General features: G+C 42.2%; 1 protein-coding gene across 3 annotated transcripts in view; it reads left to right on the top strand.

The window, feature by feature from the left end:
* The first annotated feature begins 1525 nt into the window (after window positions 1-1525).
* TDRD3 (tudor domain containing 3) overlaps window positions 1526-26889 on the top strand; it is a 64801-nt gene continuing 39437 nt past the window's right edge. Inside the window, exons 1-6 of one of the 3 annotated variants that reach the window (XM_081003027.1) lie at window positions 1526-1684; window positions 11633-11717; window positions 13992-14057; window positions 19301-19461; window positions 22886-23027; window positions 24970-25041. In XM_081003027.1, coding sequence (XP_080859153.1) covers window positions 1644-1684; window positions 11633-11717; window positions 13992-14057; window positions 19301-19461; window positions 22886-23027; window positions 24970-25041 — 567 coding nt within the window. In that variant the 5' untranslated portion in view covers window positions 1526-1643. Of the gene's footprint in view, window positions 1685-2567; window positions 2589-11632; window positions 11718-13991; window positions 14058-19300; window positions 19462-22885; window positions 23028-24969; window positions 25042-26889 lie in introns of those variants that run through there. The other 2 variants (XM_081003026.1, XM_081003028.1) reach the window with 2 other exon arrangements.

Here is a 26889-nt window from a genome sequence, read left to right as displayed (position 1 = left end):
AGAGGTCTTGCCTCGCATATTGTGTGCAAAGGTATGTGCTGGTGACATATCCCTGTCACTATGAATTCATTGTCTCCCTTCATGTATGAGTGGCAATGTGGGTATCATCACTGGCAGTCACTGATTGTTGGGCACTACTGTAACGTCTCAGCCAATTTAACTGTATGTGTTTTCCCCTCCTGGGCTGTGCGCACAATGGAGATGGCAGCTTGTATTCCAGTATGGTGTAGAGGTTAATATTGTTGGACTAGGACCTGGGAAAGCTCCCTGGGTGACCTTGGGCCAGTCCCTGCCTCTCAGCCTAACCTACCTTGCAGGGCTGTTGTTGTGAGGATAAAATGGGGAGCAATGGAAAACATGTATGTCACTATGAGCTCCCTGGGGGAAAGGCGGGATACAGTTAATTAAATAAAATATTCACTGTGCCAGGGTTAGGCAGAACAGCAGCAGCAGCAGCAGCTCTGCTACTCAACAGTTTGCATCTGCTGTAACATTATGCTGGCTTAATTTACACTGGCCAGCTTCTTCTGCATAGGACTATGCTCCCTTAGGCTTTGCTCAGAACCTTACATTTTGCAAGCTCCACTGAATTCAACAGGACTTAGTTTTGAGTAGATATGGTTGGAATTGCACTGGTCTAGGTTTTGGGTTGCAATTTACTGTGGTCCCTCAAAACTGCTTTGCTAGAGTAGATTCTCCAGGGTTAGCACTCTAGGATTCAGCTCCTTTAGACGCTATTTACTTAACTAGAACTTAGCTCCTGAAACACAAGGCCTTTGCTGTGTGGATGATGGATGGTACAAATACATGCTTTGATTATAACTGTTTCTAAATTGTTTCTTTAGACATCCCTCGAATATCACTTTTTGAAACTATTAAAATCAGAATCAAAAAAGAGCCAAAGATCCCCTCCATCCCCACTGAATCCTCTCCTGCCAGCAGTCAGTGACTGTGGTCTTATTGCCTCCCAAACCTTTATGGCCGAGTCCTTCCACTTTCTTGGTGCAGTCAAGCAACCTGGAGGAAGGGTGTTCTGCACCCAATTTCAGCCGCATCTTTTGAGCTTGTTATATTAACAGCACATTCACACTGCAGGACCACAAGCCACTTTTTCCTCTCTTTGGAAGAACGGTGGGGTACACCATGCAGGACTAAATTTATTCATGTAGTTATATTATTATTATTATTAATATTATTATTATCATTTCTATACTGCCCTTCCCCCGAGGATCACAGGCAGTTCACAGTATTAAACCAGAAAAATACATTACCTAGAAACAAAATAAACAAGAACACGCCCCCCCCCCTTCAGCCAAAGGCTAGTTCCGTGTCCGGTGGGGCCCCTTCCGGAGGCCGAGCCCCTTCCCTCGGTCCCGAGGGCGCGCTGGGGGAAGGCCCGCCTCCCGACCCGGAAGCGGAAGCGCGGAGCTGGGGGCGCCGGAGACTCCCGACTTCCGGCAGCGTGAGAGTCGGCGAAGCGGCGCTCCGGGAGGGGCGGGCGGGCGGAGGGGGAGGGGCCCGCCGTTCTTCCTTTTCCCTCCCCCGCTTCGTGCGCTTCCCCTCGGGTGCCCGGAGGCGGGCGGGGCCGAGGCCTCCCCGCGCGGCCCTTTCTCCGCGGGGGGCGGAGAGGAGGCGGAGGAGCCATGGCCGACAGAGGCGCCTCGGCGCTCCCGGAGGCCGGCTGGTGAGTGGGGCGGCGGCGGGGGGGGGGGAGGAGGGCAGCCCCCCAGCGACCTCTCGCCCCTCTTGGCGGCTCCCCTGCCTGACGCGGCCTCCCGGGCCTTTCCCCGCGGGCCTCCGAGCGAGCCCCTCGTTATCACCGCTCTTTGTTTGTTTATTCATTCCGTTCTCCCTTGAAGGCCGGGAGACAGGCTGGTCGCGGAGGAAACTTCCCCGAGCAGGGCGGGAATATGGCGCCCTCCTGCAGGCCCGGCGGGGTTGGCGAGGAAGTGAGGGGTTTCTGCCTCTCGGGGGCGGGGGGCGGGGGGGGGGGTTGCAAGGGCAGCGCCGCTTTGCACCTGGGCTGCTTCTCGGAAGTTTGCAGAACTTGGCTTAGGGTTCCCTTGTCGTCAGCTCACCGTCCAAAAATATTCCTATCAGCCGTTTGTCGCCTCCTGTATTGAATTTCCTATACTTTATTTTAGCATACCTTACAACTGTGTGTGGCAGATCAGTAATGCAATCTCCTATACTATAGATGTAGTGACTAAGAAAAGAGATTTGCTTAAGTTCACCTGATGAGTCAAAGTTTGAAGTTGAAGTTTGAGGCATTTCTGTCATGTCAGTCTTTTAACTGCTGTCCCAGCTTTTGAACCTAGGTTTCTGTTACTCCTCACGCACGCAGTACACTCTTTCACCTAAAGATTTGTTGTCAGCTTGTGAAGATTAGGCCAGAAATGATTAAACTAGCTGCTGTGCAATTGGAAATCAAGGTGGCACGATTTAAAGGTTTTTGCATTTGTGCTTGCATTTTTTTTTAGTCCTTTCTGTGGAAATCTGTCCTTGCCCTTTACTTTTCATCAGATACGTGCTGAGGTTAGCTTGACAGTTAAGAGATTAATGAAAGTACACTTGAAGAACCTTGCAAGGTATATTTCATTTGTTGTTGTTCAGTGCTATATTTATAACTAATAATTACATTGCTTGCAGTATATATACTGTTGAAACAAACCATTTTCTACTTTAGCAGCTTTGGTAGAGAAAGCTGAATAATGTAAAATGCTGAATACTAAAGTATTCTAGCAAAGCTAATATTTTAAAGTAGTACCGTATTTTTCGCTCTATAGGACGCACTTTTTCCCCTTCAAAAATGAAGGGGAAATGTGTGTGCGTCCTATGGAGCGAAGATGCCATAGCCCCGCGACCCTCTCCCGGCTGGAGAGGTGACGCGCGGCTATTGAGGCTCCTGCCATAGCCGTGCGTCACCTCTCCAGCCGGGAGAGCGCGCGCGGGGCTAAAGCAGCCCCCCGCGACCCTCTCCCGGCTGGAGAGGTGACGCGCGGCTATGGCAGGAGCCTCTATAGCTGCGCGTCACCTCCCCAGCCGGGAGAGCGCGTGCGGGGCTAAAGAAGCCATAGCCCTGCGACCCTCTCCCGGCTGGAGAGGTGACGCGCGGCTATGGCAGGAGCCTCTCCGCTGCGCCTTTCCGCTGCTCCCTGACCTGCTCTTTGGGGCTTGTGGTGGGCTTCCCCCGCCAGCCCCAAAGAGCAGGTCGAAAGGAACCTGAAGCCTGGAGAGCGAGAGGGGTCAGTGCACACCGACCCCTCTCGCTCTCCAGGCTTCCAAGGTAGCCGCCTGAACGCACCTTAAACGGCACCTTGTTTTAGAGCGGGAAAACGAGAGGGGGGAAAAATTTTTTTCTTGTTCTCCCCCCTCTAAAACAAATTGCGTCCTATTGTCCGGTGCGTCCTATGGTGCGAAAAATACGGTACTTGGGCCTAACCACGAGGTTGACAGCTTTGGTTGACAAGTTCACAACAGTATGAAAACATATTTGGTCACTGATGTGAAGCAATGTTGCTAATTATTTGGAGTGAGGGAGGTGATAGGCAAACTCTTCACCCACTCACTTCCAGCCCGCCAGGAGTTCAGGGACAAGTAGAATAGACAAAGAAAAAGTGATCATACTAGAGTGAAAATTTAGAAATTCTTTGTATTGCTTTTAAGTTTACCTTCAGTACTTCTTCATTAGATATATACTCTAAAATAATTTTGTAAGCTGCAGTGAAAGCATGATGTACCTGGCAGGCATGTGGCCAGCAACGTGTTTATTTAACTTGTATTGATGCACAAAACATATTCCCTATTAATTTTATGTATTGTATAACTATACCAATTTCCCCCCAGTAGCCAGATGTGTAAAATAATATGACTTAAGCATTTAAAGCTTTGTTTGACGAAACGTCTTGCGAGTTTGTTTCCTTTTTCTTAAAGCCGCTAAGCCGTTAATAGCCGCTAAGCCGTTAATAGCCGCTAATAGCCGCTAAGCCGCTAATAGCTGTGCTTCGCAAGACAAAAAAACCGCAAGACGAAGAGACTCGCGGAACGGATTAATTTCGTCTTGCGAGGCACCACTGTAATCACATACAGCTCCCATGTTAAAACAATACAACGCATCATCAGAGATCTACAACCTCTCCTAGACAATGACAGTTCTCTTTCACAAGCTCTGGGAGGAAGACCTTTCATTGCCTACAGACAACCACCCAATCCTAAGCAACTCCTCACCCACAATAATACAACAACCAGACTTAACATGGACACTGGTACCAGAGCCTGCAATAAACCCAGATGCCAACTTTGCTGCCACATACACCCGGACAACACCATTACTGGCCCCAACTGGTCTGAATAGAGACATTGGATTCTTATCTCATTATACATGATAAAGCTATTTTTAGCCATCTCACCCATTGCTTTTTCCTGTAGGACCAATTGCAGTCATTAACAGTCGTCAACAGGTTTACCACATCTATTAGCCAATCACCCATTCCCACCACCCTTCTGTAATACCCCTCCCCACCCTCTCACTATATATAAGGGTCTGATGACTTCTGTTTCAGTGTATATGAAGAAGTGTGCATGCACACAAAAGCTCATACCAATAACTAACTTAGTTGGTCTCTAAGGAGCTACCGGAAGGAATTTTATTTTATTTTATTTACGATGTTTTAATGTATTTTTAATCTTTTGCTGGAAGCCGCCCAGAGTGGCTGGGGAAACCCAGCCAGATGGATGGGGTATAAATAAATTATTATTATTATTTGCTTATTGCTTGCTGAGATTGTTTACAGTCATGGGAAAAAGAAAGTGCAGCCTCTTTGAATTCTGTGGTTTTACATATGAAGACATAATAACAACCAATTGTTCCTTAGCATGTCTTAAAATTAGGTAAATACCAGTGTGTATACTCAGTGTGTTGTAGCTGTGAAAAAGGCAAATCTCATGCTGGGGATTTTAAAGAAAGAAATTGAAAATAAAACCACCCGTTTCCTAACCCCATTATACACACCTATGGTGCGGCTTCATTTGGAATACTGCGTACAGTTGTGGTCACCTCCCCTCAAAAAGAATATTGTATAACTGGTTCAGAAAAGGGCAACCAAAATAATCATGGGGATGGAGCGGCTCCTCTATGAGGAAAGGTTGCAGTGTTCAGAACTTTTAGTTTAGAGAAAGGGGGAATAAGAGGTATCATGATAGAAGTTTATAAAATTATGTCTGGCATGGAGAAAGTGGCTGGAGAATTTTTTCTCTCATAACGTTAGAACTTTTGGACATTCAATGAAGCTGAACATTGGAAGATTCAAGAAAGTCATTCTTCATGCAACACATAATCCAGTGGTTTTCAACCTTTTTGAGCCCATGGCTCCCTTGACCGACTGCAATCTTTGTGCGGCACCCCTGTGGGGCTCAGGAGCCCAGTTATGTCAACCCTTGCCTGTAGCTCCTCACCCTTTTTCAAACACCCTTGTGGAGTGTTCCCCCAGCCTCCTCTCCCCTCTTTTTGGGAGTCCTCCAGGCAGCCGCTGCCACCACCCCTGGTCTCTGAGCCACCCGCCCAAAAGAGATGCCTCATACTACCCTACAGGGGCCTCGGAAGAGGATGTCCCCAGCCTTAGCAGCCCAACAGAGACTAGCTGAAAGTGAACGTGAGGCCATCACCTTACACACCTTGAGTGGCAGCAGCAGGCGCAGCTGGGCCTGCATGGCAGAAAAGCACCCCTTCAGTGCTGGACACTCAGCTCCCAGACAGGCACTGCACGCAGCAAGCACAAGAAAGGCCAGCACTACGCCTGCTTGCCCAGCCTCCCACTTGTCTGTCCATTCCCAACAGCAAGGGCTGGCAGACTGGCTGGGCTCCCTCATCCACTTGCTTGCTTCCTCCGAGGCTGCCTCAGCTCCTGGCAACCAGCAGCCCCTGGCCAGCCCCAGAGCCAGGGCTGCTGCAACAAACAGCCATGCAAGCCTTTGGGAGGCAGAGGTGCAATAGGGCATCAGAGGAGGGAGGGAAGGAAGGAAAGAGAGATGGAGGGCAGTGTTGCCCACGGCACACCTGACCAGCATTCAAGGCACCCCAGGGTGCCATGGAACACTGGTTGATAACCAATGCCCTATTCTATTTAACATCTACATGAAACTCTTTAATAAAATAATTATTAGAAAAAACATGGCTTAAATGATACTACTCTGGGCATAAATGCAAGTGAACATATCTCTTTTGAACCTTTGGCACAATTTTCTTGATTGCTACTTACTTGTTGAAATCATGTGATTTCAACAAGATTTTTTTTTTGTAGCTGTAAACTAAATTTAGTTTTGCTTCTGATTCAGGATCCGAAATAAAATTATGTAGGCTTTGCGATAAATGAGAGATTCTGTCTTTCTGTTTAAGGAAGGACTAACACATTTAAGACCTTAAGTGAGAAGAGCTGTCTCTCATTACATTAGTCTATATTAATTGCTTATTCACATGCACCCGCTCCCCCAGCCAACTCACTGCATAGTTTCAAATAATAGTTTTGAAATCTGATGTGCATAACTGGGGGGTGGGGAGAGAAAGAAGGGCACACAGTCAACTCAAAGTACAGTGGTACCTCGGGTTAAGAACTTAATTCGTTCTGGAGGTCCGTTCTTAACCTGAAACTGTTCTTAACCTGAAGCACCACTTTAGCTAATGGGGCCTCCTGCTGCCGCCGCACTGCCAGAGCACAATTTCTATTCTCATCCTGAAGCAAAGTTCTTAACCCGAGGTACTATTTTTGGGTTAGCGGAGTCTGTAACCTGAAGCGTATGTAGACTGAAGTGTATGTAACCCGAGGTACCACTGTACACAAAGGTTGTGAGCATCCAGTGCATCTCTTGCATAAACCACAACGTACATAGAACAATGTTCCTTGCTGTAATTGTGCTCTAAAAGGTCAATTTTAGCAACTTTCCTGTTTTAATTTCTATACTGCTTAATGCCAAACTAGGTTTCTAAGTGGTTTACAAAATATAGAAAACCAGGTTACGAAAACATTAATATATAAACACCTATAAATAAAATGAGCAATAAGACAATACCATTAAAACAATATATCAAGTACAGGAGATTTTGGTTGTGAGATCAAGTGAATGTCTTTGTCAGAAACTTCTTCAAAAGCCAACAGAACGCCTTTCGAGAGGGGCGTTTGTGTCTCTGAGCAGACAGTGCTTTGCACAACAGCAGTACAACCAGTGGTTGGTGTATTCATTGTGTTCTTATGATATTGTAAGCTGCCTTAGTAAGATGTTAAGCCCCAAAAGTAAAATGTGCTATATTCCCTGGTTCCCCTATTCCTTTTTGACCTGATGGAAGTCTCATAGAACATGCATTTATGTGCTGTTCTTGCCGCACATAATAGCCTAGTTCAGGGGTTGGCAAGGCTTACCAGGCATGGGCCGGATCACTCCCACAGAGATCCTCCGTGGGCTGGGCCGGCGCAGCGCGATGCCAGAAATAGCTTCTGTGCATGCCCAGACACCGAAAATCGTGCCTGCGCAGAAGCGATTTCCAGTGTCTGGGCATGTGCAGACGTGATTTCCGGTGTCTGGGCATGCGCAGACGTGATTTCCGGTGTCTGGGCATGCGCAGAAACAATTTCTGGAGCTGCGGAAGAGAGTCCCTGTGCCATGCTGCGCCAGTTTAGCGCAGCTCAGTTTGGGGGTGCCTCTTGGGCCGGTTAAATGGCCTCCGTGGGCCTCTTCTGGCCCATGGGCCTTAGGTTGCCTACCCCTGGCTCTAGTTAATGCTGGTGAGTGTATAGGAAATTATTGTGTCAAGTAGGTTTGAGTGTTTTGTGGATAATGTGTTAAGACAATTAGGCTGTAATTGTAGGTGCCTGTTCTTGAGAGTAAGTCCCACAGAATTCAGTGAAGCTTATTGTTGAGTTGGCCTGCCTGCTTTTGCTCTGCATAAATTATAGACTTTCTGAAATGGAATCGAAAATACATATTCCAGCTGCACTCTTCTGCTCAAACATGCAACTCCATAAAACTAGTGTTAAATTTAAAACTATTTATTTATACTTGGACATTCTCCCCCAATTTTAAAACACTCGTTTATTTTTTAAGGAACAAGGACTTGACATGCAGCAATAGTTCCACCAAGTGGTGATTCCATAGTTGTACATTGTGATGTTTCCTAGACAAGAAAATTCTGTTTGCTTTGTTTAAGTATAATTTGCTTCCAGGTTGAAAGTAAGATGTAAGCACAGCATATTGTATGTTATTATTATTTACTAAACAGTATATTACAGTATTTCAGTGACATCCTCAATTACATCATTCCATATTTTAGTGTTGGTCCAGTTCCTACTTCAAAACATTAACAAAAATACTTTTGAGTAGCATTATGAATTATTGTTGCAAGTATTATTATTATTATTATTATTATTATTATTATACTTTATTTTCTTTCATTGGTGCACACTGCTTTGAGGTGTGTGTTTTTTAAAACAACAAAGATTACATTGGTTTGGATTTTGCTTTAGAAAGCAGGATGGTTCAGCTTATGTTGCTTTGCTTCAACTTGGGTCCAAATCAGAGCTTTGCTTCAGAAAAGCCAAGGCTTTGTAATACTTTTTTCACCGTGTGTGTGTATCTCCTTAAAATCTTTATTGAAGGTCCTGCTCTAAGTTCCCCAGCAGATGAAGTGAGATAGGTGACATCTAAGGAGGGCTATCTTGGTGACAGCAATTTATGAAGTAGATTCAGGCAAGAGGCTTACCTGGCACCATCTTTATAGTTTTTTCAGCATCAGATAAATACTTTTTTCCACATTAAAAGAGTTAGAACCTCAGATTAAACAGACAAGTTGTTTAATCTGAGGTTCTCAAAATTATGATTCATCCTTATTGTGTATCTGCCAGAAATAAATCTTCATACTCCTTTCATTGTTTTGTATCATATTTTTAATATTTATTTTCATTCTTTGTTTTTAGTGCACTTCCCTGCACTAAAGTTGTTTAACTTTATAAATATAATAAATAAATATTTTTGTAGGTAGAGGATGTACTTAACTCTGATCTAAAGCTGGTAAGCCTGCTCAAGTTGTGACCAACTAAGCCAAACACTGCTCAACTCCCATGTGCTAAAGCCTGCCAGATACTTAGCAACCCCTTGCTTCGGCAGTGGCAGGCAGCAAAATCAAGTTTTTTACTCCTTTGTGTAGCTGTTAAATGTCTAGTGGCTATATAACTGATAGCTTGACGTATAGAAGGAAGTTATTGCATGTGTGTATACCAAACTTCAAAATAACAAGCCATGTTCTGATTGTCTTCTGAACCTACTTAATGGTTAAAAGGGTGTGTGTGTGGCAGGGAATTCAATAGAGTGGTGAAGACAGCTTTGGGGGAAATGCAGTTCTTTTTACAGCTACTGGTTTGGATGTAGTGTTACTCTTAGAGTGCTCTCCTGAATGATCTTCTGCAAGCAGAGCTTGAATTCAGCACCTTTTAAATTTAGCACTATAGTACAGTGGTACCTCAGGTTACATACGCTTCAGGTTACAGACTCCACTAATCCAAAAATAGTACCTCGGGTTAAGCACTTTGCTTCAGGATGAGAACTTTGCTTCAGGATGAGAACAGAAATTGTGCTCCAGCGGCATGGCGGCAGCGGGAGGCCCCATTAGCTAAAGTGGTGCTTCAGGTTAAGAACAGTTTCAGGTTAAGAACAGACCTCCGGAACGAATTAAGTTCTTAACCCGAGGTACCACTGTAGTTATAAGCCCTGCTGGGATTGGCTCCGCTCCAGAGTTTCTGAGTTAAATTGATCCCCACCCAAAGCACAGCATGCATTTGGGACTGAATCCCTTCCCTGTTTTCAGCAGGAATATTTGTATCTGTGACTTGGTGCAAGCTGAGACTGTAAAAATTAAAAATAATCCAGAGTGCACTTCTAATTCTTCCCTTGAGCCAAGTCACCTGATGTGCGGCTCTTGGAGGGTTGGCTGGATCCATGTCCTCACCTGTCATTTAGTGTAATGTGTGAATGTAGAAAACAAATTTCCTATCAGGCTTCAGCTTTATTTTTTTATTTTTTATTATTTCTGACTAAGTTGCATGAAAATGTTTCTTTTTCAATAAAGGTGTGGTTTAAAAACAAACAATGGTGTTTGTGAACCCAATAGGTTCATGTTTGCATGGACAAGTAATGGGTGGTATCCAAAAGTTAGGACCATTAATTTCAGTACATCTACAGTGAGTAAGACTTAATTGCGCAGCACCCAGTGTTTCCTGTCCAGCTGCAGCCCTTCATGACATGGAGGGTCTCCTGATTTTTAAGGAGTGTCTTTTCCAGAAGTTCAAGAGGCTGAACTGAAAACCCCTGCTACATCAGTAGAATTTTATGCATGGCTGTTTGGTCGTTACCATTATCGTAATGGTGATCCACCATATTGTTTCCCCTTCAAAACAGGAAAATGGGGTAGGGGGTTGAAAATAAGTATTTGGGAATATTGTATATGGAATGGTAAGGGTATTGTTGAGGCATCAGAATTTGCTGAGGAACACCTTCAGTAAATAATATTTTGATAACCTGGCAAAAAAAGGTAAAAGCTTGCATTATAAAACATAATCAAGTTCATATTAATTGAGGGTGTTGCTCTTGAATATCTTGCAACAATCAGGTCAAAGTTACTTACAACTAAGCTGTTTTGAAAGCAAAGGAATTAGCTTCAGCTGCTACAATGCTTGGTTGAATTACTTAGAAAATAAGAATGACTTTGTTATTTCAGGACAATGTCCAGCATAATGAGCAACATTTAGTGAGGTCTATGTGCTTGTCTATGCCTATGTGTCTATGTGCGTGGCGCTGTGGGTTAAACCACAAAGCCTAGGACTTGCCGATCAGAAGGTCGGCGGTTCGAATCCCCACAACGGGGTGAGCTCCTGTTGCTCGGTCCCTGCTCCTGCCAACCTAGCAGTTCGAAAGCACATCAAAGTGCAAGTAGATAAATAGGTACCGCTCCGGCAGGAAGGTAAACGGCGTTTCCGTGCGCTGCTCTGGTTCGCCAGAAGCAGCTTAGTCATGCTGGCCACATGACCTGGAAGCTGTCTGCGGACAAACGCCAGCTCCCTTGGCCAATAAAGCGAGATGAGCGCCGCAACCCCAGAGTCAGGCACGACTGGACCTAATGGTCAGGGGTCCCTTTACCTTTACTTTACCTATGTGCTTGTGCAACAGGACTTGGTTCCTTTACTCCCTCATTCAGCACCTCCCCAGGCCATTAAACTCTGTTTCATAGAGTCCCATAAGCCTCCAGAGCAGATCTTTGGAGGTCACTTGTGGGGCTCATGGGAGGGAGAGAGGTCACATTGCTACATTGGCTCTCACCCAAGGCTTCTATCGGTGACCAACTAGTCATTCCGTAAAAGCTCACAAGCAAACTAGGAGGACAAGAGTTCTTCTCCTTTGTTCTCCTCATCATCTGGTATTTTGGAGACTTACTATGCAACAGTTTAACATCCAAGAATGCTTCAGTGAAATTTTAACTTGCTGTACAACTTAAAATGCATTAAAAATGTTTTCATGGATAGATTAAGGATTTGGGATGTTTTCATTTGAGATATCCGTATACTAAATCAACATTTTCCTTTTCTTTTAATAGGTACCTGTCAGATGAAGGAATTGAAGCCTGCACAAATTCATCTGACAAAGTCAACATAAACGACATTATTCTGATTGCACTTAATGTAGGTAGCATATGTGAACTTTCATAATTGTCTTGTTAATTGTCACTTATTGTAATCATTAGCTTATGGGTTGGGTGATATAATACAAAATGAAATACCATAGCTCTTAAAGGTGCTATTATTGTAAAATAATTACTAGAAAACCCCAAAATAGATTAGAATAGTATTATACAAATTAAAGTTTTGCCTAGTAATTATTTAGGGTGGGTGACTTGAGTTGTTGTTTTAAAGGGAATAAAATAGACCCATCACAATAACAATTGCTAGATTTAATTTCCATTCTGAGTTATGGAAATACAGTTTTGCAATTTTGTTTTTACTTGCTGGGTTTAAAGAACAGGTTTCCATCTGTAATAGAAGTTGATTGAAGCCGTTTTATGTATATATTCTACCTTGTTTTTATGTTTTGATCTTAAGTATGTTGGATAAATTAAGTTAGAAATACTATTTCTGTTATAGAAGTATAGGCATTCTTTAGTCTATTACCTGGGGATTTAACTGGAGGCAGTTTCTTCTGCCATAATATTGTTAAATAGAAAACAATAGTGATATGGTTCATTCTTTGAAATCACTATTTCTCCTGCTTCTTCCCAAAGGGAACAAGGTAGAACTATCGGTGTTGACTGCATCCGTGTTATATAAGCATTTTTTTCTAAGTTTTGTTAGTGCTTCATACAATTCTCTTCGTATTTCTTAAGAATAATTCTGTATAGTATATCAATTACTAACTTTATGTGTTCTCTGAAAATTTAACTGTGGCCTTCTGTTCATGCTTCTATACTAGGCAAGCAATAGTTTTTCCGGTTCTTGCCTTTATTTAAAATTATCTCTTCAGCACAGCAAATTTTTTTATACCAACAAAAATTGTGCTAGTGTACTGTATTGTCTCCGTTGAATATTCCGGTAATAGACTAAGCATATGTTATCATTAACCAGCAGATAGTCAGAATCTATGAGCAGACATTTAAGGAAACAGAATGGAAGACTAAAGACCCTGTCATGCCTTCTCTCTTTCTCTCCTTAGAATTATAGTCTTTGATAGTATCTGAAGAAGTGTGCATGCACATGAAAGCTTATACCAAGAACAAACTTAGTTGGTCTCTAAGGTGCTACTGGACAATTTTTTTATATATATTTAGTCTTTTATAGTGTTCATTATATTCCCTTTGGGTTTCCTCACCCATATTTTGCTGGTGCATCTCATACATCTTGCAAATCTGTTCTAGAGGGATAGCATAAGGAGCTGCAGTCAGCAGGAAAATAGTCTAGCACCCATGTACACAACTCCTTTGTCATTTCTGCTTCCTTTCAGGATGCTTTAGATTTCATTCAATAATACCACCTACATGATCCCACAGGAGTTTTTGCAGCCATGCATACTAGAAACTTGCTTAATACAGTGGATGAACAAAATATAGTTATGTAAATAACTAATGAAGGTTATGTAAATCCTAATTGTAAAGGATGCGCAGGTAAAGAACCAACATTTAAACCACAGAGATTTAATGATTTCTATTTTTAAAAACGAGCGGTGTCTCCGGCGTTGGGTCAGCTATTGGAACAATACTATAAATGTTTAGTTCAAAGTTAAAACAAAAATTTGAAGCATAAATCATTTAATTCTATTGTGCATCTGCTTGTTTATAGGAAGAAAATGTAATCTGAGTGTTGCAGTGTCTTGGGTAGTAATATTCATTTTTTTTAAAATACTGTATACTTCCTTTTAAAAGTGAACATCTCAATGTGCTTTACACAATAAAAACATAAAACAATTAAATAGTGTGTATGTGTGTGTATAAAACAATTAACTAAAAAAACCCATTCTAAATAAAAATAAAAATATCAGTAACAGCTAGCTAAAGGATATGACATACAAAACCTGCTTCAAGTAAATGTAGACTAAAACAGCTGGATCTTAGAAACCATTAGGAAATATGGAGGGAACCAAGCATACATAGCTGCTAGAGGTCTGAACTGTAATTTCTGTAAAAAGGCAACAAGTTTTTTATAACATTATTTTACTCTTCTTAAGTAGGGATTATTCCTTTTTAAAGATTTGCATTAAGTTGCATAAAAGATTATTTTGTTTAAGAGCTGTGTATGAGAATCATGAGCTTGATACTTTGTTCATGGGTATGTATATTTACCAGTATGCGTGACTGTGAAATACTGTTATTACTTCTTACTATAAATTATTTCTTATGAATTGTTACTTTCTTTCTGGTATCTATTTTGGAAAACAGTACTCAAACTTAATTTCTATTTTGACTTCAGGCAGATTTAAGAGCTATTGGGAAGAAGTTCCTTCCAAGTGACATCAATGGCGGAAAGGTGGAAAAGGTAAAATTGCTGGCTTTTGCAGTACTTGTGTTCATACAGTACTTGTATTCCTGCAGCTTTTCCAGCTGAACTTGTCTCTCTTCTTCTCCCTTCTCTATTTACTGGGCATCATCCCTGCAGGGGCTACTGGTGTCAGGTGATTAACAGGTGGGTTGTCAAAGTCTCTTGCCTGGGAGCCAGCTGATTGTCAGGTGCTTGGGAACAGAGCTGGCTTTTAGGCACTTGGAGAGCACTGTGCAAGCCCAGTGCTGCATGCTGCATGGATCAGCTGTGTGATCTAGTTCCTTTATCTAGTGATCTAGGGAACTTGAGGCACAGCTAAACCAGCGAGGTGAGCTCACTCGCTATCAGCTGGGTAGTAACTTTATTCCTGCTGTGATTGAGTTGTCCAATCCAGCCACTTCTCTACCCGCCCCACACCTGACGTCACATATGCTGTCACATGCGGGCAGGTGGGGGAAACAGCCCCAAACACATCCCCACCCTCGTCGGAACAACGATAACTAGGGTGTAACAGTACAGTTTCATGGAACTTAGAATCCTGATATACAAGCTTCAGCCACAAGATGGCTGCGTTAGATTAAATTTGAAGAAAAATGTTGAACTTCAGCATATGTGACAGATAATGTAACAGCGTGCCTTATCGTGAGTAGAGTTAAATGGTGTTTAATATAATGATTATTGTATTTAAACAGGAAATCTGATACTTCTCAGTGTATGAAGGGTTTGAACAAATTTAGAGCTAATCCAAACTATGCGCAGTTAGCATTTTTTCCAAATTATTGTTGGAATATTAGCTTTAAGTGCTGACATCAATTTAGGTCAGCAGTCTTGGTCTTCTCTGCAAATATCTTTAATATCTGTTTGGTTGTACAAATCAAAATTAGGGATCTTTTTAATATATTGTTATGCTGACGGTGAGACTAGATCTTCTCTTGTCTTTTTAGTGCTGGGTGTTTAAGCGAATTTTTTCAGAAGCCTTAGCTCTGTACAGTGGTACCTCGGGTTAAGTACTTAATTCATTCCGGAGATCTGTTTTTAACCTGAAACTGTTCTTAACCTGAAGCACCACTTTAGCTAATGGGGCCTCCTGCTGCCTCCGCACTGCCGGAGCCCGATTTCTGTTCTCATCCTGAAGCAAAGTTCTTAACCTGAAGCACTATTTCTGGGTTAGCGGAGTCTGCAACCTGAAGCGTATGTAACCCGAGGTACCACTGTAATTAAATGTATATGTTTAATGGGTGTAACCATCAGGTGAGAAGCTGAAAAAACAGGGTGCCAAAGTATAAGCTGCACTTTTGTGGGTCAGATGGCCTCTAGATGGACCCATTTGTTAGAGGAGGGAGATAAATTGTGCTTAGACAAGGAATCATTTGATAAATTCAACAAGGAGGTTTTAGGATTGGGACAGACATAATTTTGCAGATTCTTCTGTACAAACAGCCTGTAGATATTGGACTGCTTCACATTTTAAACTAAACAATGATTAGTGCTATGTACACAAGCCTAGAATGAGCCTGAGGAAAAGCCAATGTCCCCCAGCTCTCCGGTGCAACCAGGAGAATAGCTTCTTAGGAGCCAGAATAAAATTCAGCCACCCCACTTGCTGTACTTAATAGTTGAATTTAGCAGCACAGAATTTCCCGCCACAACTGTTTGGCAATTGTTTCTGAAGGTTAAAGAAGGTTTTCTAGTGGGTGGGTGTTTTTTGTCAACTCTATTTTGTCCTGTATATCTCTGGCTTTGGTGTCATTTCACCTCAGCGGCCAGTGGAATCTGTGCGTGCATAGGCCCCACTGTCTTCAACTTAACTACTTTCCTGGGAGTAAGCCCCATTGCATTCAGTAGGGCTTGCTTGTGAGTAGACACACTTTTGCTTGCACTGCTTATTGAAAAACACCCTCCCCATCATTCTCACATAGTACCCAACCTCCCATTTCAGCATACGGCAGCCAGCTAAATCTTCTCCCCCACCCCGCCAGCCCTCATCCCATCAATCTCCCTTTTTATCAAAGGGAGGGAGGGAGGCCAAACAAGCAATATTGATACTGAAATTTTAATCAAATCATTATATCACTTTTTGTTTTTGTTTTATATAAAAAAATGACCTTCTAATATATTGCAGATCTTGTGCATGGTATTCAGAAAACACAATATTGGAAAAACCGGGAAGCTAGTGCTTCTTCCTGTGCTAACTCTGCCTCAGTCAACTGTTCCCTGCCAGCAGGCTGCTGCAAAAATCGCCACCTCTTTGAGAATGGGTTAGCTCTCCCCAGTGGCGGAGGATGCCGTTCGGGCACATGGGGCTGGGCAAGGGCGGCAACGCACCGCAAGGCCTCCGGAGTCTGCCTGCCTCCTCCCACTCAGCCGCCCTACAGCTGGGGGGAGGCAGCGGGCGGACCGTTGGGGCAGTGTGGAGCCTGAGCACGCCCAAGCCACCATGTCTCTCCCAGGAGAGAGGCGTGGCTCGGGCGCGCTTCAGGCCCCGCGGGGAGTGCCGCCCGGCATTTTGTCACCCCCCTCAATGGCGACACACAGGGCGGCCTGCACCCACCGCACCCCCCTTCCTCCACCCTGGCTCTCCTTGCCATCTCTACTAATAGCTACAATAAAGGTAAAGGTACCCCTGCCCCTACGGGCCAGTCTTGACAGACTCTAGGGTTGTGCGCTCATCTCACTCTAGAGGCCGGGAGCCAGCGCTGTCCGCAGACACTTCCGGGTCACGTGGCCAGCATGACAAAGCTGCTCCGGCGAACCGGCACCAGAGCAGCACACGGAAACGCCGTTTACCTTCCCGCTAGAAAGCGGTACCTATTTATCTACTTGCACTTAATTGTGCTTTCAAACTGCTAGGTGGGCAGGAGCTGGGACCGAACGACCACCGCGGGGATTCGAACCGCCGACCATGCGATCGGCAAGTCCTAGGCGCTGAGGTTTGACCCACAGCGCCACACGCGTCCCTGGAATAGCTACAATAGTCTGCTGCAAAAATTCCTGCCTTTTTCAGTTAGCTCTCCCCGTCATCACTACAAATAGCTACAAAAACTGGTTACAGGCTGAGCAAAAATCGCTGCAACCGCTGCACAGACTCCTCTGCCTCCTGATCGTTTTTCACTTCCAAATTGCTTGCTTCCTTGCTCCAGTGATGCTGAGTCTCTGTGGCACAACACTTACAAGGAACTACTCGCTGCTGCTGCTCGCTCTCTGTCCCGTTCTCTTTGTTAACTCTTTCCCTTCAAAATTGCTTGCTTCCTTGCTCCATCTCTCTCTGTCTCTCTGTCTGTCTGTCTGTCTGTCTCTCTCTCTCTCTCTCTGTGTGTGTGTGTGTGTGTGTGTGTGTCTGTGTCTGTGTCTCTTTCCCCTCCCTTGTTGGTGCTGGAGCCCTTTGTTAGCTGTGTATAGAACCCCCCCCCCGCTTGACTTTCAACTTGCTTCAGAATAAAGGGGGGGGGGGAGCCCCTGTGTTTGTTGTGTGCACCTTTCTTTTGGGGCAGAAGCAGCCCACAGGTTTCTTATTAACCCAGCCTATGCAGCCAGCCCCATGTTAACTCTGTGAGTCTTCCAGCTTACCAGTCCAAGCAGGAGGGAAATACCCTCTCGAGATGCTTGTTGGCTTGCAAGTTGCTTCAGAGTAAAAGAAAAAAAAGCACTCTGCTCTGCCTTTTGAACCTTTCCCCCCATCTGCATCTGTGTCTCTCCCCCTCATTATGCCCCCCCTCATTTTCTCTTCCAATCCCATACCTTACCCCAGAACTCTTCCCAATTCTCTCCTGGCCCCTTTGGTTTTTCACACATTTGTTATTAATAACAAATTAATACATTGATATTAAATGTGAAGTTTGGGTGCACAGTTAGAAAAGAATGAAAGTGAGCCTACTGCAACCATTATAGGTCTAGCCTCTGTGTGACCCAAGGTTCCACCTGCATTTCTTGGAGGCTCCTGAGGTTGTCAGACAGGATGCCATAAAGAAGATGACAGACTTGCATGGGACTCTGCTGCTTATACAGAGCCAAATACTCACCATGCTCCATAGAAAAGGGGTTGGCAAAAAATGTTTATTTCAAGTGGAGGACCAAAGAGCTAAAATAACTGTATGGCTATGCCAACAGTGGACATTGATGAATGCCCTTTGATATGGTGAACGGCACATGAGGCATCCTTCCCACCTTTGCATGGTGCATGCAAAGAAGTTTTGGGCTATCCCAGGAACGAGTGTGCCTTCTGAAAGTGTGTTCAGCACATGTTCTTCAGAGACAAATGGCATCTCTATTGCCAGAGAATGCTGAAATGCAAATTTTTCTTGCAAAAAATTTCATTTAATCATTTTTTGTTCTGTAAAATTTTATCCATTCTTTCTGGTTTGGCCTGGTTTAGAAAAGAAAATTACCCATCAATCAGATAACTGGTTTGTGGGATGTATAAGACTCAATGGATACTTGAATATCTAAAAGTGTGACACTGAATTGGTGTTTTGCTTGTTTAGTAACGTAATTAAATTTTTAGTAAACATTCTCTCACCTTACTTTTGATATATGCTACTGATTACCGTATTTTTTGCTCTATAAGACTCACTTTTTCCCTCCTAAAAAATAAGGGGAAATGTGTGTGCGTCTTATGGAGCAAATGCAGGCTGTGCAGCTATCACAGAAGCCAGAAGAGCAAGAGGGATTGCTGCTTTCACTGCGCAGCAATCCTTCTTGCTCTTCTTGGCTTCTGAGATTCAGAATATTTTTCTTCTTGTTTTCCTCCTCCAAAGACTAGGTGCGTCTTGTGGTCTGGTGCGTCTTATAGAGCAAAAAATACGGTACTTCTACATCTTTAATTTTAGAGAAAATGTGCTGATTTAAACATTATTGGTACAGTACCACTATAACATAGCAGTTGTAACAATATGTTAAAGGTAAGTAAAAAATTATCAGTTTTAGAATTAGACTCATAAGTAGTAGCAGTTGTCAGGACATTACCACGTTCACCTCTACATAGCTCCAGCCTTATTTCAGATATCGTGATATATTGAAATATTGCAGTGTTTTGCTGGTGATATATCGTGATGTTGAAAACCTGATATCGCCCAACCCTAGTGTCCATAGAAATGATGGCAGTGCTCTGGCAACAATAATAATGAAGTATAATTAAAAATGTTTTTTTTAGGTAACCTAATACCTACCAGAACCATTTCCTATAGTAGTTACACAAAATATAACAAAGCTAATTAAAGTAATTTTGCCATTGGTCTTCACAGCTAGAAGGTCCATGTGTTCTACAAATCCAAAAAGTACGCAATATAGCTGCACCAAAGGATAATGAAGAATCTCAGGCTGCTCCAAGAATGCTGCGTTTGCAGATGACTGATGGACACACAAGCTGCACTGCAATAGAATATAATTATATGTCCAAAATAAGGTAAACAATACTTATTTTGCTTTATATTGACTGAAAGCACATTACATTTTAGCACTCTCAAAGGCATTTCAATATATAGAATATGTCTGAGTTTACAATATCTTTTGAAGGAGAAAAAGTTTGTTCCAGAAGTGAAGAAATAATAATCCTATACGAAGAAATCCTTCATATCTTTTTCTGTTTGTGGTTTATGCCTCCAAGAATAAATTGACTGCTAATCTCTCATAGTGGTCCTTGGTTTACAATAGCTGAAAACACAGAAGTACACTGTAAAAGTAAAACATTTATAAGAAATTAATTTAATTTAGGGTGTTACATGTTACACACAGCTGTAGTTAAAGCTGTCCTTCAGATTCTTTGGGCAATTGTGTTTCTATATGATACCCATTCAAGTAATCAGCTGGAGTTTAACATAGGGTGATAACAGCTGAAAGGCCATCTGGCCAGCTGATTAGTTGTGTACATAAAATGAGTGTAATTTCATTACTAAAAATGCTAATGAATTGCATAATAGGTATGCTGGATTAGACTACATATGAATTAGTGACTTGATGAGAAGCCGTGTGCAAAGCTCATTGGCTTTACACGTATGGTAAACCATAAAGAGATTGCAGAGCAGTTTGTGCACTAAGAAATTACTTGGTGAGCAAAATCAAGAATATCTTAACGTTATACAAAAGCCTTTCTCTCTGTGAGTAAGAGCCAACGTCTAGGGGCTGAGGGGGCTTCTTCCCCAAATAAAATATTTGAGGGTGCTGGGGCCCTCAAAGTTGATGGACATTGCCCTTCAAATAGTATGCAGGCACCGCATCAGGGGGGACTTACCTGCCCCCCATATTTTATACAAGTTGGCACCCCTGCCAACACCAATTTAAAACTGCTCTGCAACATTCCTGAAGCTTCTCTAACAGAAAGCTGCCACCCCATGCACATTCATAGTTACACTACATAGGGATATGCAAGATTGTGCAAGGTTGCACCCAGATACATTTACCCTAGTGCTAGTTTGTGATTAATCATAAGACTTGTTGTCTTTACACAACTTCTCCCCACAGCTTTAGAGGCCACAGTACAACTGGAACACTGCCTCCATATTAGATATTCTGTCCTTTTCCATGTTGGTCAAGGAGGTATGCTCCTGTTTTATCCTATATTATCTACACAGTTGCCTTAAATCTTGCAACAAGACAGCACTGGAGGTAGTGTGGTGGCCAGGATTAGGTATTTGGTTTCATAGTTGTATGTATCCTTTAGATCTACTTTAGTATACAACCATTCAAGAACCACTGTGGCTTCACTTTAATTGCCCATATTTCTTCCCAGAGCTCATGTGCCCATTTTCTCATTATCTGTAGATGAAAGCATGTTAGGCATCCAAAAATAAGTGTGAAGTTGTACTCCAGTACCAAAAGATTGGTCCAGCTTTGCAAGATCCTACAGGACAAACCTTCAATTTTATATTTGAATATCTTGTATACTATTTAATTAAATAGTTTCAAAGACAACGTTTTTGTTTCTGAAAATGTGAAATGCTGGTTTTGTCATCTTAGTTCTTTAAAAGAAACATGTTTCTTTCTGGAAAAAGTTGTCCTTTAAATAAAACCTAAGTGAAGAATAAAGTTTATTTGCACCTGTGCTTGTCAAAATATTTTTTTCAAAGCAGTTTCTAGAAAGAAAACAAAATAGAGTGACAGTAAAAGCACAGCTTAAAATAGCTCAGCATTTTTTAAAAAAGAAGATTTTACATAAGCAAAAATTGGCTACAAAATATCTTTAAAACATTTTCAGCATCTGTCCAAAAGGGGGGTGGGGGCTTCTCTAGTTTCTTCAAGTGCAGAATTCTGCGATTGCAGTGCCAGTGATCAAAATTTTGCTAATGACTGGCTGGAGTTTAGATTCTCAGATTCTGATCTTGGGCAGTCCTTAAACTAACCTGGTTCTAGACTGCTTACACATTTTGAGGATTAATAGAACACTTTAAACTGAGCCTGGAAACAAACAATGTATTACTGCAACATGCTCTGACCACCCTTGTACCATTTGCAGTTTTTGAACTAGAACAAAATGGCAGCTCTGCAGAAGGAGCCTGCTGACTTTAATTCAGCACTCTTTTTCTTAAGGATGGAAGTTGTCACATATTATGTTAGTTAATAAACTATGATTGTAGTATTCATGGAGATCTGGAAGTAATTCGCATCACCTCAACTGTCTCAATAGAGCTGTTGGCAAAGGGCAGGACTGAGCAATATCTAGACCAGGCATAGGCAAACTCCCAGCCCTCCAGATGTTTGGGACTACAATTTCCATCATCCCTAGCTAACAGGACCAGTGGGTCAGGGATGATGGGAATTCTACTCCCAAACATCTGGAGGGCCAGAGTTTGCCTATCCCTGATCTAGACCACTAGCTCATCTGATAAGATGCTAGACTAGGAATATGGAAGACCAAACTCCACAGTTGGGCTCCTTCCTTCATCTGTGACCAACGCAGAATGCAACAGGGTCTGTATGGAGCCAACATTATAATGAAGATGGTGAAAGTAGAATGAACATCTTTTTTCATTCAGTAATGCTTGACAGGGATTTGGAATTTCTCATGACACTTTGTACTAGAGGTGTCTTGATGCTGTTGGTGGATTACAGATTTGTGATGGGTCTCTATCTCCTTTCTGTGCTGCTTGGCCAATGTCTGAAGCCCTTTGCTTCATTGGGAGGGCTGCATGCTTTGGATCCTCAAGGTCCCAGTAGCAAGGCTGTGAATTCTCACATGCTACTGTAAAGGTGTCTCAGTCATGAGACGCCCCATATTCAGATATCTGAATCTCATATCTCCTTTGTGTGCTGTTCCATTTCCAGGAACAGGGTTTGTTCTCACCTAGGTATCCCTAGTCAGAGCTCAGTTTCTGAAGTGATTGACAGCTGATTTTCTTAATATATTCTGTCAATTTGACAGATGAGTGAACAGTTGACAACTACCATTGTAATGATTGATGTTCTATAGATGCTGCAGCACTGAAAATGTGTTTTTTGTTTACCTATTTTGCCACTGAACAATGGAGGCACTTGGAAAAAAACGTACAGTAAAACACGTTTTCTGTGAGTGCTTCCAGAAGCAATATGGAGATGGATTCTTACTATGCTTCCTGCATAAGGTGATAGTGCTGGGCCATGTGTTTTCTCATGACTACATCTTCAAATGCAGATATCTTCAAGTGCAGTAAGTCCTTTCTAGTGATACCTAAATAAGTCACATAGCTATTTAGCATTAAAACAGAATGCACTGTAGTTTCACACTACCAAATTATTTAATATGTATCACATAATAAATAACTTAGAACTGATTCAGTGTAATGGTGATTCAGAACAAAATACTGAAATAATACTTTCGTCAATACTTGTGGAGTTCCTCTTGTTCTTGTGTTTAGTCTGAACACTCCTCCTGGAACGAAAATTAAACTGCTGGGAATTGTGGAAGTGAAAAATGGCATCCTCCTTCTGGATGACAGCAACACAGTGATTCTTGGCGGTGAAGTGGACCATCTTATAGAAAAGTGGGAGTTGCAAAGGGTGAGGTAACATGCTTTTCCCTACCTTAAGCTGAATAATAATAATAACAATAACAATAATAATAATAATTAATTTTATTATTATTTATACCCCATCCAACTAGCTGGGTTTCCCCCAGCCACTCTGGGCAGCTTACATCATATCTAAAATCAAAATATAAATATCAAGCATTAAAAACCTCCTGATACAGGGCTGCTTTCAGATGTCTTCTAAAAGTTGTGTAATTCTTCATCTCCTTGACATCTGAGGTGTTCCCCAGGGAGATTGCCACTACTTAGAAGGCCCTCTGCCTGGTTCCCTGTAACTTCGCTTCCTCCAATGAGGGAACCAGCAGAAGACCCTCAGAGAAGGACCTCAGTGTCTGGGCTGAATGATGGGGGTGACGCTCCTTCAGGTATATTAGTTAAACTTCAAATTATTTATTAGGTATATGAAAATGAAGGCATTGTGATTGTGTTACAAAGCACATTTAATTAAGTCACATTGTAATGTGCATTAAAAATGTTTTTATGGAAAGGTCAGGATTTAAGCTGGGGATGGGGAATCATAGGCTTGGGGGGGCCGTACCTGGCCTCTGGGGCTCCCCAAGACCATCCCCCCAAACCACAGCCTTCACCAGTCCTGCTCCACACTCTCCTCAAGTTATTTTCCTCCGGAATGTGTCTTTGTGCTGATGCTTCTTGCTGGCCTGGATGGAGAGATGCATGGTGTCTATGGGGCAGAATGTGGGAGGGTACAGAGGAAAGTAGAGCATCCATTGCTCTATCCATGTTTGCCTCTGGCCCTAAAATGCTGTCAGGTTGCTCACGAGGGCATTCTCCATCCCTGATTTAAACCCAGAAAATTTAGCATTTTGTTAGCATTCTGAGGTGTCAGAGAAAAATGGGCTGGCAAAAGTTCCACACTGGAGGTGGGCCGTTTCTATACCAGCCTTCTATCCAGTGTCAGTGTGGTACTGTAAATGTCATAAAGCTCTCTGATTTCCTTGCTGAGGTTTTTTACTTTTTGCTTCTTCACTTTATGGGAAAACCTGTCTCTTTCCTGAGGCACTTCAGAAAGAAACACTCCTTGTACATCTCTTGAATAGTGTTTTTTGTCTTATTATATGTACCGTATTTTTTGCTCTGTAAGACTCACTTTTCCCCTCCTAAAAAGGGGAAATGTGTGTGCGTCTTATGGAGCGAATGCAGGCTGCGCAGCTATCCCAGAAGCCAGAACAGCAAGAGGGATCGCTGCTTTCGCTGCACAGCGATCCCTCTTGCTGTTCTGGCTTCTGAGATTCAGAATATTTTTTTTCTTGTTTTCCTCCTCCAAAAACTAGGTGCGTCTTGGGGTCTGGTGCGTCTTATAGAGTGAAAAATACGGTATTTATTGCAATAATGTATAACCTGCTTTTCATGATGTAAATCTTTCCAAGGCAGCTTGCAGAGTAACAAAACTGTTAATAAAACTGCTATCACACTATCAAAATATTAAGCAGGATCCTTCCCAGAAGGCAGGTGTGGTAAAAGATCTTGGGGTGTGGGAGGGCATAGCCCATCTGGAGCAGCCTCTAAGGTGGTCTTTTTCCTGCCTAATAAATTGATATCTAGCGCTGGTTGAAGACACGAAGTTCTGTGGTTTGTGTAGCATGTTTCCACCCTACATTTCTTTGAATCCATAGAACTTCCTATTCCTCAGTAAAAAGACTTCATATGTATTTCTTTCTAGAGGCACAAGCTTAATGCCCAATTCAAACTGGGTAGTTGATTTGCTTGTTTAGAAAGTTTGCCTTCTCTCTTTGTCTCCTTCAAGCTTTCCTGTGCCTTCACACTCTTATCATGACACCTGTGCTTCTAGTAAGGTTGATCAGTAAGTTGGTAGATACAGGGCATGACGGGTAGAATGTCCTACCTCTTGCTGTGGCAATACCAGTTAATGATAATGTTGCTTAATTTCACAGAGCTTATCGAAACACAACAGAAGTAACATAGGAACGGAAGGTGGACCTCCTCCCTTTGTGCCTTTTGGGCAGGTATGACGTGCTTTTAAAATAGGTTTAAACTTTGAAACAGAAGCGACTCTGTTGTATCTTAGAATATTTCTTATTATTATTTCTTATTATTTATTGAATATATATACCGCCCCATACCCAGAGGCTTTATTTTAAAAAAGCTACATATAGGACTTTTTATTTCAATACTTTGGCATTGTGTTCTTTAGAGTCTAGTGTTTAACAGGATATGGTGCAGGAAAAAGATATTTAAGCATTAATTTACAAATTGATATAACTGTAAGAAACTAGTTTGAACATAATGCTTTTCTACATGTTTGAGAACTTTCAAGCGGCGGCCAAGTGCTTTCCCAGTCCATTCTTTCAAGTGCCACAAGGAACATCAGCTACGTGATACTTCCTATTTAGCAATTAAATGTTTGGTTAGATATCTTTTTCATTTTAAGTTTTGCCCCTGCTTTGTACTTAGCTGTGTGTACATGGGCCATCAGTATTGGTTTGTTTTTAGAGTGCGCGCGTGCACACACACACACCCAGTTTCTTGTGCACGTACCTATGTCAATGAGACTATATTCTAAAAGCAGCTTGATCTGTGGGGTAGAAAGTTTCAATTTCCGCTATTTGGTACCAACCGGTTGTCTAGAAATGGAGTATTCTTCATCCAGTAGAGAGGATTCTTTAATCAAAGCAAGACCTGAGTGGGGCTGGACTGGGAGGCTTCCTCTGTTTTTTTTTTATAAGATATTTATTAAGATTTTTAAAAATATTACAATAAAAATGAAAAAAAAAATGACAAAAATACAAAATAAAAATAGTTAAAAACACACAGATTTTCCATTACTTATTTTCCTTTGACTTATTTCCCGGACCTCCTCATACCTCCCTTTTTTGTATTCCACTTCAACCTGTTGGTTCAGCAAATCCTTTAAAAATAATAATATTAAATTTTTACCTATTTATAACCCTTTTTTCATATTCCCTTAAAGCATTACAGCTGGAAACCACTTAATTACTATCCAACATCATTCTAACATTCATTAATTTTACAATATTTCTGTAGATAATCTTTAAATTTCTTCCAATCTTCTTCCACCGACTCTTCTCCCTGGTCTCGGATTCTGCCCATCATTTCTGCCAGTTCCATATAGTCCATCAGCTTCATCTGCCATTCTTCCACAGTGGGTAAATCTTGTGTCTTCCAATACTTTGCAATGAGTATTCTTGCTGCTGTTGTGGCATACATAAAAAAAGTTCTGTCCTTCTTTGGCACCAATTGGCCGACTATGCCCAGGAGAAAGGCCTCTGGTTTCTTCAAGAAGGTATATTTAAATACCTTTTTCAATTCATTATATATCATTTCCCAGAAGGCCTTAATCCTTGGGCACGTCCACCAAAGGTGAAAGAATGTACCTTCAGTTTCTTTACATTTCCAACATTTATTGTCGGGCAAATGATAGATTTTTGCAAGCTTGACTGGGGTCATGTACCACCTGTATATCATTTTCATAATATTCTCTCTTAGGACATTACATGCCGTAAACTTCATACCTGTGGTCCATAACTGTTCCCAGTCAGCAAACATAATATTATGTCCAACATCTTGTGCCCATTTAATCATAGCAGATTTCACCGTTTCATCCTGAGTATTCCAATTCAACAGCAAGTTATACATTCTTGACAAATTCTTAGTTTTGGGTTCTAACAGTTCTGTTTCTAATTTTGATTTTTCCACCTGGAAGCCAATTTTCTTGTCCAAATTATATGCCTCCATTGTCTGATAATAATGAAGCCAGTCTCGCACTTTATTTTTTAGTTTCTCAAAACTCTGCAGTTTCAGTCTATCTCCATCTTGTTCCAAGATTTCCCAAT

The sequence above is a fragment of the Podarcis pityusensis genome, assembly GCF_964106645.2.
Source record: "Podarcis pityusensis genome assembly, chromosome: 4".
Classification (NCBI taxonomy): Eukaryota; Metazoa; Chordata; class Lepidosauria; order Squamata; family Lacertidae; genus Podarcis; species Podarcis pityusensis.
The sequence above is the reverse complement of the archived record's forward strand: the minus strand, read 5'-3'. Positions and strand labels throughout refer to the sequence as shown.